Source organism: Sceloporus occidentalis, unplaced genomic scaffold (assembly GCF_023333645.1).
Source record: "Sceloporus occidentalis isolate IW3139 unplaced genomic scaffold, rSceOcc1.0.p SCAF_24, whole genome shotgun sequence".
Classification (NCBI taxonomy): Eukaryota; Metazoa; Chordata; class Lepidosauria; order Squamata; family Phrynosomatidae; genus Sceloporus; species Sceloporus occidentalis.
In genome coordinates, this window is record NW_028317004.1 from 5,029,824 (window position 1) to 5,042,024 (window position 12,201).

At 41.3% G+C, this 12,201-nt stretch overlaps 1 protein-coding gene across 1 annotated transcript; it reads right to left on the bottom strand.

Moving 5' to 3' along the window:
- Nucleotides 1–2,128: 2,128 nt before the first annotated feature.
- Nucleotides 2,129–5,806, bottom strand: LOC149300538 (intracellular hyaluronan-binding protein 4.L-like). Its single transcript, XM_089485182.1, has 7 exons — nucleotides 5,584–5,806; nucleotides 5,054–5,195; nucleotides 4,572–4,727; nucleotides 3,576–3,647; nucleotides 3,062–3,224; nucleotides 2,750–2,923; nucleotides 2,129–2,185 (listed from the first exon to the last, which is right to left on the bottom strand). Exons 1-7 carry the CDS (start codon nucleotides 5,804–5,806, stop codon nucleotides 2,129–2,131), a joined length of 987 nt encoding a protein of 328 aa, XP_089341308.1.
- Nucleotides 5,807–12,201: the final 6,395 nt, after the last annotated feature.

Sequence of the window (12,201 nt, forward strand, 5' to 3'; positions counted from 1 at the left end):
GACAAATCTGAAGTGGAAGATACCTGTTCTCTCTGCAAAGATAGTTTAGCCGGCTCCTTGAATGCCTGAAAAGTCAAATTGTCCTGGAACCAGCACAAAAAGAACTACATATCCTTTTGCCACATTATCTGCTGAACATTGTTGGCATGTCTTCCTCCTGCATCCATCTGGAAGAGGAGTGTTGCATTCTGTGCAAGATAAATGTTTAGACTTGCATGAAGCTTTCTTGGGAGGAGCAGCTGGCATTTTATCCAGAGATGAAGGGGTTAAGATTTTGGTATATTCTGAATACGGATCACCAAAAACCGTGTGGGGGGTACAGGTGGCACGGAAACCTGTCCTGACACACACACTTGTGGTCAGACAGGTTTGCACAGTATAAATAAGCAGCCAAAATTTGAATCCAAAAATAATGATCTGAACCGCGCATGTGCTGTAGCGCAGTTGGATCATCAGCGGAACGCATAGCCACACGGGCATCCTCCTCCCCTAAGAATCTATATAATAAAAAAAAAGCTACAGATTTAATCTAAGAGCGGTGTAGAGCAGACTGCCATGCTCCCACGTGTGAAGCGTTTGAACTGCGGGACCCCCCCAAAGCAACAACCCATGTGCCAACAGAAGAATCTGCTTACTCTCTGGCTGTTGAAGACAACCCACGCTCGTCCTTTGCATGGGAGAACAAACTGAGCAGTGGAGTATGGATATAGGGTAACTATCTTTCAGAGTGCTTGTCCTGGGAGAAAGAGCAAGCCCACTGGTACTGCCACTATACCCAGGGAAAATTAAGCACTGTGTGATGCGGCAGCAATAAATGTGTTCTTTAGACATTTACCTTATTGATACAGCCCAAGACTATCCCTGAGTCCAGTTAGTAATTAATAGGGCTGTAAGCACTGTTACTATATTGTAGCAAACATTGATGTTCATATCCAGTACCATACTAACCATATTAATATGGTAAGTACTATTTGCCATTAATGGAATTTACAATACACATTTGCCTTAAGTACTATTGAGACAGGACCCGGGATCTAAAAAGGATGTTGTCTGATAGCTGAAGGTGTCAGTCACCTCATCACTACATATTATCGAGTTTCTTGCAGGGTGGGTGGTTCAAGGTGGAGCTTTATAAGTGTATGGTTAACTGTAAGGGGTGGTCTTAACATACTGGTTTTGCATTATATGTTCTATAATGAAGCTCATAGGGGGTTAGCCCTGGATAAGGCATTGGTAACAGTGGAAAATATATCTTTAGTCTATACCCTCTTTTCCCCTGGGACTCTCACCATACAGCAAGAATACATTTAGAGGTAAAATTAGATTCCACACATTTCTCAGTCAGTTTAGTCGCTGCTGCTTGAACCAACTCTAAGTGGCTATGTCATGCCGTCACCTATTATATACCAACCATATGCACATTTAGGACAATAATCGACTGCCTCGAATTTTTTTTATTTAAACCTTTGCGAGAAGAAAAAATATCCAGAGGTATTATGGTGCTTGCCAGGCTTTGCATTTAGCATGTAACATAATTTAACTATATACTTGCAATGAAGAGATTAAGACTTTAGGCCATTTTAGTAACGCAAAATAAGTTTAGTTAACAGTCAGAGTGAAGGCTGCATTTTAAGTAATTTTAATTTAACACCTCAATTTTCAGACAGCAGGGCCTAATGAGCATTGACATTTACATACTGCATTAACAGCCATGGTATATACAGAGTTTTGTCATTTTATTTACAGGGGTTGTTACATTGTACATTTTGTTTTTATATATTGCTTAACTGTGCATCAAGAAAAGCCCCATACCAATCTGACATATCTTGTGTAGATGCGTATTTTAAAAGGACCTACTGGACAAGAGGACAGTAAATAAGTCTTTAACCCAGTCAGTTACAACAGATATGATTCATGTTGAAGTTCCACTTTTCCAACAACCCTTGCCCTTCTGGACCACCACCATCTGGCCAATATTTTCAATTGCAAATCCCATTACAACCTGCCACCCAGAACAAATTTATATTGAAGTACTACATTAGTTTCCACACTTTACAAAATCTTCTGCTCCTTTGACAGATGCTTTTGGACAGCTTCCAGGTGGAAAACAGGAGCAGAAGACATCCATTTAAGCCAAAGCAGGGAAGTCCTCGGGGTCATCAGGATTTGGAGCAGCCACATCAACCTAGAGACAAAATTGGACACTAAACATGTTAGAGCTGGTGTGGCCACTGTTAATACCAGTCAACATTTTCCAGTCTTAAGGATGGACTTTAATTGTTAACGCAAATAGTAATCAGATCCAGCACAATGCACTATTAGTTTAGTAAAGCGTGTGTTTTAAGACGGATTTTCAACTGAGACTTCCTACGCATTATGAATAGATCTTTACACAATCTTGTTGACCCTGCATAACATCAGTTGGCACTGCATATAAGGACTCACTAGTATAAGCAATATTTAAGTCAGAGCTTAAATATCCAGCCATCTAGCAAACGCGCCAGCTCTGGTGAATACAACACCAAGCATTGTCATTTGAACAAAGACCAAAGGCTGAGAACTGTAGTGAAAGCTTCCCAGCCGGAGTCATCTATTGGGTGTGCCTAGCTTAGATGTGCCAGGATGAAGTCCTCATCAAAGAAGAATCCCAGACACTGCTGGATGCTGGTCTAGCATGCACAGTAGATAGTATAATCCCCTTTCATCATAACAGACTATACAACCCTTAGATGAGAAATACAACACATACATGAACCACTGCATGAGGGAAAGGTTCTTCTTTGCGGACTCGCCCTCTACCTCCACCCCTGCCTCCACGACCTGGACGCGACAGGCTGCCAAAGTTAATATCCAGCTGAGTAGTGATATCGTTGACAGGCTTGCGAAAGGCATAATGATAGTCCTCTTCATTCTCATTCAAATTCTACATGGGAGGGATACACAAACAGGTGCAATTTTAGCAAGAGTCGTATTAAACAGGCCAAAAAAGAAAAGGACATCCCGGTAGTCTGTAAAAACAAAAAATCCACACAGACAAAGCTCATGCAGGGGGGGTTCTTACATTGTTAAATTTAGACTTGTGGATCACCACAGCTTTTGATGGCACAGAGGATTCTGGTTTACGCAAGTTGAAGTCAATCTTTGCTCTGCGTTGATCCTGCATCAGTTTCCACTCGTCCAGGCTCATTTCTTTGGTAAATTCATCAGCACCATCGTCAGCCATCCTGCATAGAACAATGTTAACAGACTTGCTCTAAAGCAGACAGACATTCTCTAATGTTTGTTATCAGGGCAGTCAGAATAAGTAAGAGTACAGTCCACAACCAAGACCATCTTCTAATCATAAGAGGCAAACCATACCCAGTGCAGCCCATGGCACAATACAATTGATGCCCTTTGCAGTCATATCCCAATGGTCAACATGAAACATGTCACAGAATGCAAATACAGCATTCCACTTTGGGACCATGGCAACAGCCAAACTAATCCTTGGGCATGAGGTATAGCTGCTCCTCTTGCACCATGTTACAAAGACAACCCTGTTATACTAGCCTAAAATAGTTTTAAGAGCTTACTTTACATCTTGTTCTTCCTCGGTAGGCTCTTGGTTTTCCAAGGGCTCCTCCACTGGTGTTGGTTCCACGTCACTAAGATGATAATATTCACTCACATTACTATTGCTACATGTAATGAGGACCATTTCATCAAGGATTATTTTTGATGTTGCTATAACTAGGCATTGCATGATTGTCAACCACATTACACTTTATAGTAAGTATTTTGAAACCTTTAAGTGCAACTTGTTCACTTTCAGTACAAAGTTCTATACCACTAAGAATCTTAGTGTAGCAGACAGATTTAATTAAAAAAAAACAAAAAAAAAAAAACAAACAAACAACCTCCTCTTTTGGACAGCCAGACATCTCATCCACCTTTGTTAGGCAGCAGCCATTTAGTATATCCCACCTTCCGGCCAAGAAACAGTCGTACAGAGCTATAACTAAAGCCCTGAAAAATGCCATATATTATAACTTATAAATAAAGCTCTGACAGATTCTGTAGCGCAAGACAGCAATTTGCACGCTGTAGCCTTATATGCCATTCTGAACTCAATGCTTCATTATATCTAGGGTCTTCACTTTTGTACCTGCAAGCATCTTTAAATGAGCCCCAGTTGTGCGATCCATTTCCACCCCTCTTGTCTTCTGCTCTTACTCCTCTGGAGACAGAACATTAGGCATTATCCATACAGTTGCAGACTGAGGAAGTTGGAAAGTTGCTAGTTATCTTGGACACAGAGGGAGCTACAAACAATTGGCCACTTGTAGTAATTCCAAAACCTGATGGTTGTTCAGCAAGGCACATAACTATGTAACTATTTTTCTTCAACACCGGATGAGCCATTAACAGATTTATGCAAAGCTGACTAAACATTAACAAAACTCCCAGCATGATGACAATGCAGAGATTCTACAACATTCTTTACAGGCACCTATGGAAAGCTATACGGATTATGATGCCAGACCAATCTAGACTTTGCATATTAAGAGAAATTTAAAATCCATACATACGCCCGATCGCTACCACTGTGCCTTTCAAATTCTCTTTTTCCTCTTTGATTTTCCCCTTCATTGTTTCTTGAGAAGCCCCCACGTCCTCTGCCACGCATACCACCTCTTGAAATCCAGTTCCTTACAAGTTTCTCTTTCTCACCAAGATCCAAAGGTCTAAAAACAAAAAAAGTTATGATAGATATAGATTATATATTTACTCAGGGACTTCCAAGAAAAGTTAAATCTGGCCTTAGTAAATTAATGAATCCTTCCATGTATCATACAACCAAATGCACTTTATCCCATAGTGTAAGCAAGTGTATGTATGTATTTCTTTAATGCATTACAGTCTAATCACGAGAAGGTACAATAGTCAGACATAACAAATGTGACAAAAAAAGGTATGAATATGTCAGGAAAGGAGGTCCCCCTACAGTTTTACAAGGGAGTAGCAAGATCTAAGGAGTGATTTCTATGAGTGTTAGAACATTTTCACTTACTTTTCAATGCTATACTCATTTGGTCTATCCATAATATTTGAACGAAACTCCCTGAAAGCAGTCCTTTTCTCAGTTTTCACATCAGCTAATTTGTTTTCATTCTGAGGTCCCTTATGCACTGGTTTCTGAGTATTCTTCTGGCCTAAGCCGTTAGGGGGAAGAGAAATAAGGCATGTAACAAGAAAAAAAAAAAAATAAAAAAAAAAAGCTTATATACCATTTATAAATCTCATCGGCAGACAGAAATGTTTAGCACAAACTACTGGAATTTTAGATTTTTTGGAATCTTACACCAGAAAAAAAAAAGTTAAGTAAAAGTAAAGCCAGCTAGTCTCCCACTTTTGGGGTTGGCTAAACCGTTTATTTAGGCATTAGCTCAAATCATACACAAAAGCTTGTCTCGATGTTTATCTCACCATTAAATTACATTCCTATATTGATTTAAGAACTAAAGCTTGATTTATCTGGGCTAATGATTTAGACCACACTGTTCATATTTAAGATTTCCTTACTTTTAGCAGTGCCCGCACCTGGTTGGGTAGTCGGGGCCTCTGTAGTCAAAGCAGCAATTGCCTTCCTTTCTTTCTGAGATTCCTTCTTGGGGCCGGATTTTTTCGCAGCCACAGCCTCGTCTTTCTTTTTGCGGCGCGCCTTTTCCTCGGCTGCTTTTTGAAGAAAGTCTAACGGGTCAGTCTCATCATCCAGAAGTTGACAGAAGCGGTTTTCCACCGCACAGCCAAAAGCCTCCGCCATGGTAGCAGAAACAGGGCTAGTCTGCGTTGGCTTCATTTCACCTACAAAGACATTAAATTACATTCATGTTAAGCCTTCTCACAATGAACTTGACAGCAGATGAGAGCCATCCTGCGTTCAGAATGGGCAGACACCACCTACGCCAGAGCGCAAAGTGTCACAAGGACAGAGGAACAGTTAAAATAAAGATTGAGCGCTTTCATAAAGCTATAAGATACCAACAATGCAAAAATACAGCATTATGACACAACTTTGCAGAGGATGTTAGAGGCAGCATGTGCTATTTTGTAGCCTATTAATAGAATAAGGCATCTAGAAGTATGATTTTTATACACACTTTAAAGAGCATTTGGGACCTGCAGATTAGAACACACTCTTTAATACTGAGCCCCTACAATATAAAGGTTGGGAAATGGGACAGATTATGGGCCAGGTTGTTTTTGTGGTTTCGGTCACCATTTAAGCTTATAGGAAGCCAGTGTGTTAGCGAACATACTACAGGGCACCACGAGGGCCCACAGCCGTACAGGATCACACCGATGCACAGTATGCAATATGCATACCGCGTGTGCCTTTACCGGACCAGAAACTTTCAGCAGGTTAGTTACCCAGCCACACACGTATATACACTATACAAGCCAAGAAATTAACGGGGGGGGGGGGAATGGCTTCTTGTTAACCAGCAAGGCAAAGAGCTGCACGCCTAACGTATAGTAATGGATTACTTCGGCGCACAAGCTACCCCAACGCATGCGGGAACACCCGCCCACAATGCATTTTAACAACATGGAGACCAAGGTGGAAGCCCTACGCAGGAGCTTTTATAACCCAGGCAGCAATCCAGCTAAAGACACGGAGAGCCCCGTCGCATACACCGCTTCTCACCTCAACCCTAAAAGATGTCCAGAGCGAAGCGTTCGTTTACCGCCTCCTTTAGCTAGTCTCCCCGGATGTCAATCACTCGCCATGCCCTCCTTCGCACTGTCAATAGGCTCCTCCTGCTGTCAATCGCAAAGTACCCACCCCCGCCATGATCCCTCTTTATCCCAGGCGGGTTCAGTTCTCATCCAATTGGATCTACAGCTCACACGGTTAGCTCTCACCTGCCCAATAGACGCCGACACCGCCCAAATCCTGTCGTACATGTGACTTCAAAAGCCCAAGCACGCTCCGCCTTCCCAAGCACCTATTGTCCAATCAAAGCCCTTATGTACTTTATAATTAATTATTGTAGTCCTGCGCTTGCTGTGCACGTGGTAATAGCTGCGCCAGTCGCTGTTAGCGCTCGATATGCTGCTGTGTGTCTATATTACTGTACTGTGTAGTAATTGCGTGAAACATTAGTTAAGCGCTATTATAGCAGACATGTAGTATGCTCGTTATTTTGTCAAAGCATTCATTTTCAATATCTTACCATTTCTTCTATTTATATACATCAATTACAAATAGGGATTTATCCACTACAGGGAGCGTCAACAAGAGACATGGGTTCAACTTCTTTACTTCACTGAACATAATGAAGGAACTGGAACCACATCTCTCCTGTCCCATAATGTATAGTTAAGACATAGTTCTATTCCTTGCACATTGAGTTATGCATTATACAGGGCCACTGGAGAAACTTGCCATTGTTGGTCCTTCATAATAGTGAAGCAAAGGAGAAGAAACCCTGTTGACAACAGGAAGTGCCTTTCAGTGCATACAATAAATAATACTAATGTACATTTTGGGGTATATTCACTAAGCAGAGGTTTTCTAGGGGTGTTGCAATTTTTACTGATGGGCTTCAGTGTACTTCGCAGTGTGCTAACCCAACTTAGATGTCCTAACAAGATGAAATCTTGAATAATCTCACCAGGGTTTCACTTCATAATTAATAATAAAGTTTGTGATTTATCACTCTAATCGAACGCTGTAGTGAATAGGCCCTTTTGCATTCGCTAAACAGGTACACTTTACAGAGTGTGATCTCACACAAGGTCCTTTATATGGCACACGGTGTGGTGTGGTCATAAGACATCCAGCTAATGCAGGGGTGTCCAACCTGTGGCCCTCCAGCTGCTACAGGACTACATCTCCCATACTCATCAGCCAGGCCCTTAGCTGAAAGAGCATTATGGGAGATGTAGTCCTGCAGCAGCTGGAGGGCCGCAGGTTGGACACCCCTGAGCTAATGGAACGACCCATCTACAGCTGTCACGCAAGAGCTTTACCAGGAGCCCCCTCACAATTGAAATTGTGTATCTTTCTTAATTTTGGAACGTTTTCTTGTAGGCTTTCTTCCACTTTACTGACATCTTTCTTATCTATTTGTATGACACACTAAAGACTAAGGGTAATCAAACTCATATACCTACTGAGACTGTGGACCAAAGGGAGATCTGTATCAACACAAGACAAACATCTGCTACAGTTCCCAACCATTCGTTACACTGCTCGTTAATGTAAATCCTATAAGCCCTTCACCTCCCCATGCTTTGCAGTGTTCCTACGTGAAAAACTGCACAGAGCTGGCATACCTTCTGCACATATACCTGATGACGGGGTTCAGTCATGTACCCTTACTGCTTGAGGAGAAAGCATTTGGAACGCATACATTCTCTGTGCACATGCACGCAGTATATCCAGCTGTTCTAGCAGCCAGCAGTAGGCAGCAACCACTGGTGAAGGACTTTTGTTAGGCAAACGCTGTTTCTGTTGAGGCTTCGGAATGGCAGGAATAATAAAATAAGTCACAATTTGCTTCACTTTCCTACATGTTTGCATTGTGTACTGTGTTCAAGTGAAAAAAAAAGTATTATAATACCCCATTGCCAGGGGTGTAACAATCATAGCTGCAGGGGGCGCACCGGCGACCAGGCCTGCCACACTTAGTGGGCCGGGGCGACCCCTGAAACCACTTGGCCCTTTTAAAGTCACTACAAGTGGGTAATGCCCACAGCTAGTAGCAGGGCCGGACTGGGAATTAAACAGGCTCTGAAAATAATTGAATACCAGCCCCATATTTCATGGTGCCATTTTTGGCCACAATGCACACATCGGCTTCTGGCCCCAATATTTTTGGTTTAGAATAGGGATAAGCCTTGCATTTTAAAGTTTATTTAAAATACACATTAGTTTTAAATAAGGTACATATGAAAACACATATTTGCAATTACCACTGTGGTCTATCAAATCCATCATGTGGTCCATCACATCTATCATGTGGTCCATCATGTAATGAGCTAGGACCAACTCAGGGAGTCCTGGTATAGTTTGTATAATGCTAAAAAAAAATGAAGAGTGTGAAATTATGAATGGTTTTCAAATATATTTAAATAACTAAAAACAAAGTTATATAATCCCTTAATGACCAATGATGTGGCATTGGCCCCTCCCCAAGCCTCCACATGCACCATATACAATATGGCATTGGACGCCTGCTTTAAAAGAGCTTAGGAGACGATCAAAAGGTCTATTTTTATGAGCAAGTGCTAAAAATAGCACTGTATCTTCCTAAAAATCCTGGCATGGAAAGAGTTAAGGGCAGGATGACCAGATGGTAAAATTCTATGTTGAAAAATGCGCTACTCACAAAAGTGGCATTTTAACTCCCCAAAAACCCGGCAAACCTATGCATGGGTGGTATCGCTGTACTCAGGAGATGTTGCTGAACACATATTGTGTTGTTTAACAGTGACATATATCAGGAGTTATAAATTCATGCCTGAAGTACAATATGTGTGACCCCCCCCCCCAAAAAAAAATACCACTTCAGATGGTGGCAAAGTCTGATGGTAGATTTAATGCATGGAAAGTGTTAAAATACCACCACCATTTGAAACTCTCTGGATTACCATATTTGTAAAAAGAAAAAACAATTCTACTTGTACTTATTGCCCTAACAGCTTTTTGGGAGCAAAGCTGGCACTGTGGGAAATGTTGCTTGGTGGAGTTGGGGACCTTGGGCAATTTTCATACCACGGCCTTGTGGTTTATAATTATGCCCCTGGCGTTGCTGAAGTTATGAGACCACATTCATCTATATAACAGAATGGAAACAATGTATGAAAACAAATGTAAACAAGTAAAACCCAATACATCTCCCTCCACTTTATGTACTCCAGTGCAGTTTCTGGTGAACATTTCACGCAGAGGTTTTTTTAGACCCACTGATTTTCAATGTCGGATCATAAAGGAAGATTTTGCAATTCTATATTAGATAAGCGTGTTATTTTAGTTAAGACCCTGTCTTCTACTAGCTACCCAGTCGTGTCTCTGTTAGAGCGAGGGGGTCATCGCTGACATCTTTGGAAGTTTGAGTATTTTAATGACATTTGATAACTGGGAAGTTTGTGTATTTTAATGACATTTGATCATTTAGCTTGGGGCCCCATGTAGCAGAGGGAACACCAGGATATTGATTGACAGTTTGATCTCCCATGTACCAGCAGAGATTTAGCCCTGCTGCTGCCATGACATAGTACTATGTCATCTGTTGTTGAATTCTGGGATTTTGTTATGTAGTACTTTGTCCATTGGCGGCAAGGGGTTAAAGGACACCTTTTTTAAAATGAAATATAGATAAAAATAAAGATATAAAAAATGATTGGGAGCCCAGTGATGTCACCATGGCATAAAAAAATGTATGAGAGACCCCCACAAAACAACAAAAAGCTATGCAATATAGGATAATATGTAAATTGGGTCATTGTCCAGCTGTTTTTGCAATCTTAAGTAAAAATAGTACATCATTTTTTTTACCAATTATCACTAATAATTATGTTCCCTACTTCAGAAAAATATGTATAATTTCATACTTAATTCATAATTCATACTTTAACAAACATTTGGTAACAATGACAAATATATGACACAATGTTTTGGTCTTTTGGATATGAAAATCCCAGTGACTGAAGGGGTGAACTTGCAGGTATCTATGAAAAGATTAATTTGTCCTGAAATACAAACTTCCACATAAAGAAGGTTGTTGATAGACCATATTTGAATTTGGATTTACTCCCCTATTGATGTAAAGGTATTGCTGACAGATTGGGGGTGTAACAGAGAAACCGCCAGCTTCCTTCTGGTAGATGTCAGTGCTGACAACCTCCATAATGACTTGAGAGGAGAGATGCAGAAGAGTCTGCCCAGATCCTGCTGTAATCTCTTATTGCGCCACCTGCTGGCTGATCACACACATTGGGATCGGCAATTCAGGGCTACACTAGGACAGGCCCATTATTATGTGATCAGCACAAGAGAATGCCACAATTTTCATACAATATCCATATTGTTCTGGGACCAGGCAAAAAAAATATAAAAAAAATATTGTTTTAAAAAAAATCCCTTAGCCCTAGCACATAAGTAAACAAAAGATATTAAAAAAAATCACTTCTTCCAAACCTCTGAAGCCAGTAGTATTAAAATACAATATAAGGATATATAAAAAAAACTATTTATATGGGATACTACTGTAATGAGGGGATGCTGACTTAGAAAAATTGGGCCACTGTTCAGCAGGAGTACCCACTAGGAAGAAATCCTAGCAGTTTTTTTTTCTATTTTGGTATTTTTTTACTTATCAGCACTTATTGTCCTGAACAAAACAATGTCTGATTTGCTTAAGTACATAAAATATGCAAACGAGTTATCATGGCAACACGACCTTGGTCTTTAGGTTATGGCCACCTCACCGTCCCGAAGGGGTTAAAATGCTTAATATTTACACTCCTATGTTTATATAAGAACATGAAACAGTTCCACTGATTATGCAACAGTATTCACTTCCAGCTTTCTTTTTGTGTGCGCGCAAGACAAGCTTGAGCTATGAGAGGGGGTGGGGCGAGTAGGTGTATTAAACTGTTTCGCGCCAACACCCTCCAAACTCCGTCTCCTCACATGAGCTCATTGAGCGTTCCAAATATACTCGTCACCACAAGGCGTGTCTGCTCCTGCCACCCCTCCAAATGACCAATCATTTCATAGGGCGCCGTCACAGCTTAACAGGGAGGCGTGGCTTTGGGCTTTCATTGAAGGACCCGAATCTGGCAGGTAAAAAAAAAAAAAAAAAAAAATTAACCGCGCCAATCAGCTTAGCGAGAGCCATCATAACACACACTGCGAAAAGTTACGGGCGCACCAATCACCGAGACAGATGATGTGTCAGTCCGGTCTTTGGGACATTGCTATTGGTTGTGCTGCCTGTCACTTGCCTGACACCGCAGCTCGCGCCTGGAGTCGGTAAGGCGATTGGATAGTGCCAGGCGCGAAATGTAACGCGGGAAAAAATAGAAGTGAAGATCTGTACAGCTGCCGACACCTCCTTCTTTCTCTTTCTATCAAACGGGTTTCTGATTCCGCCGTAATATCTTCACATAGTGCCCCTCGCTGACAGGATCACGCCGCTCTTGTTT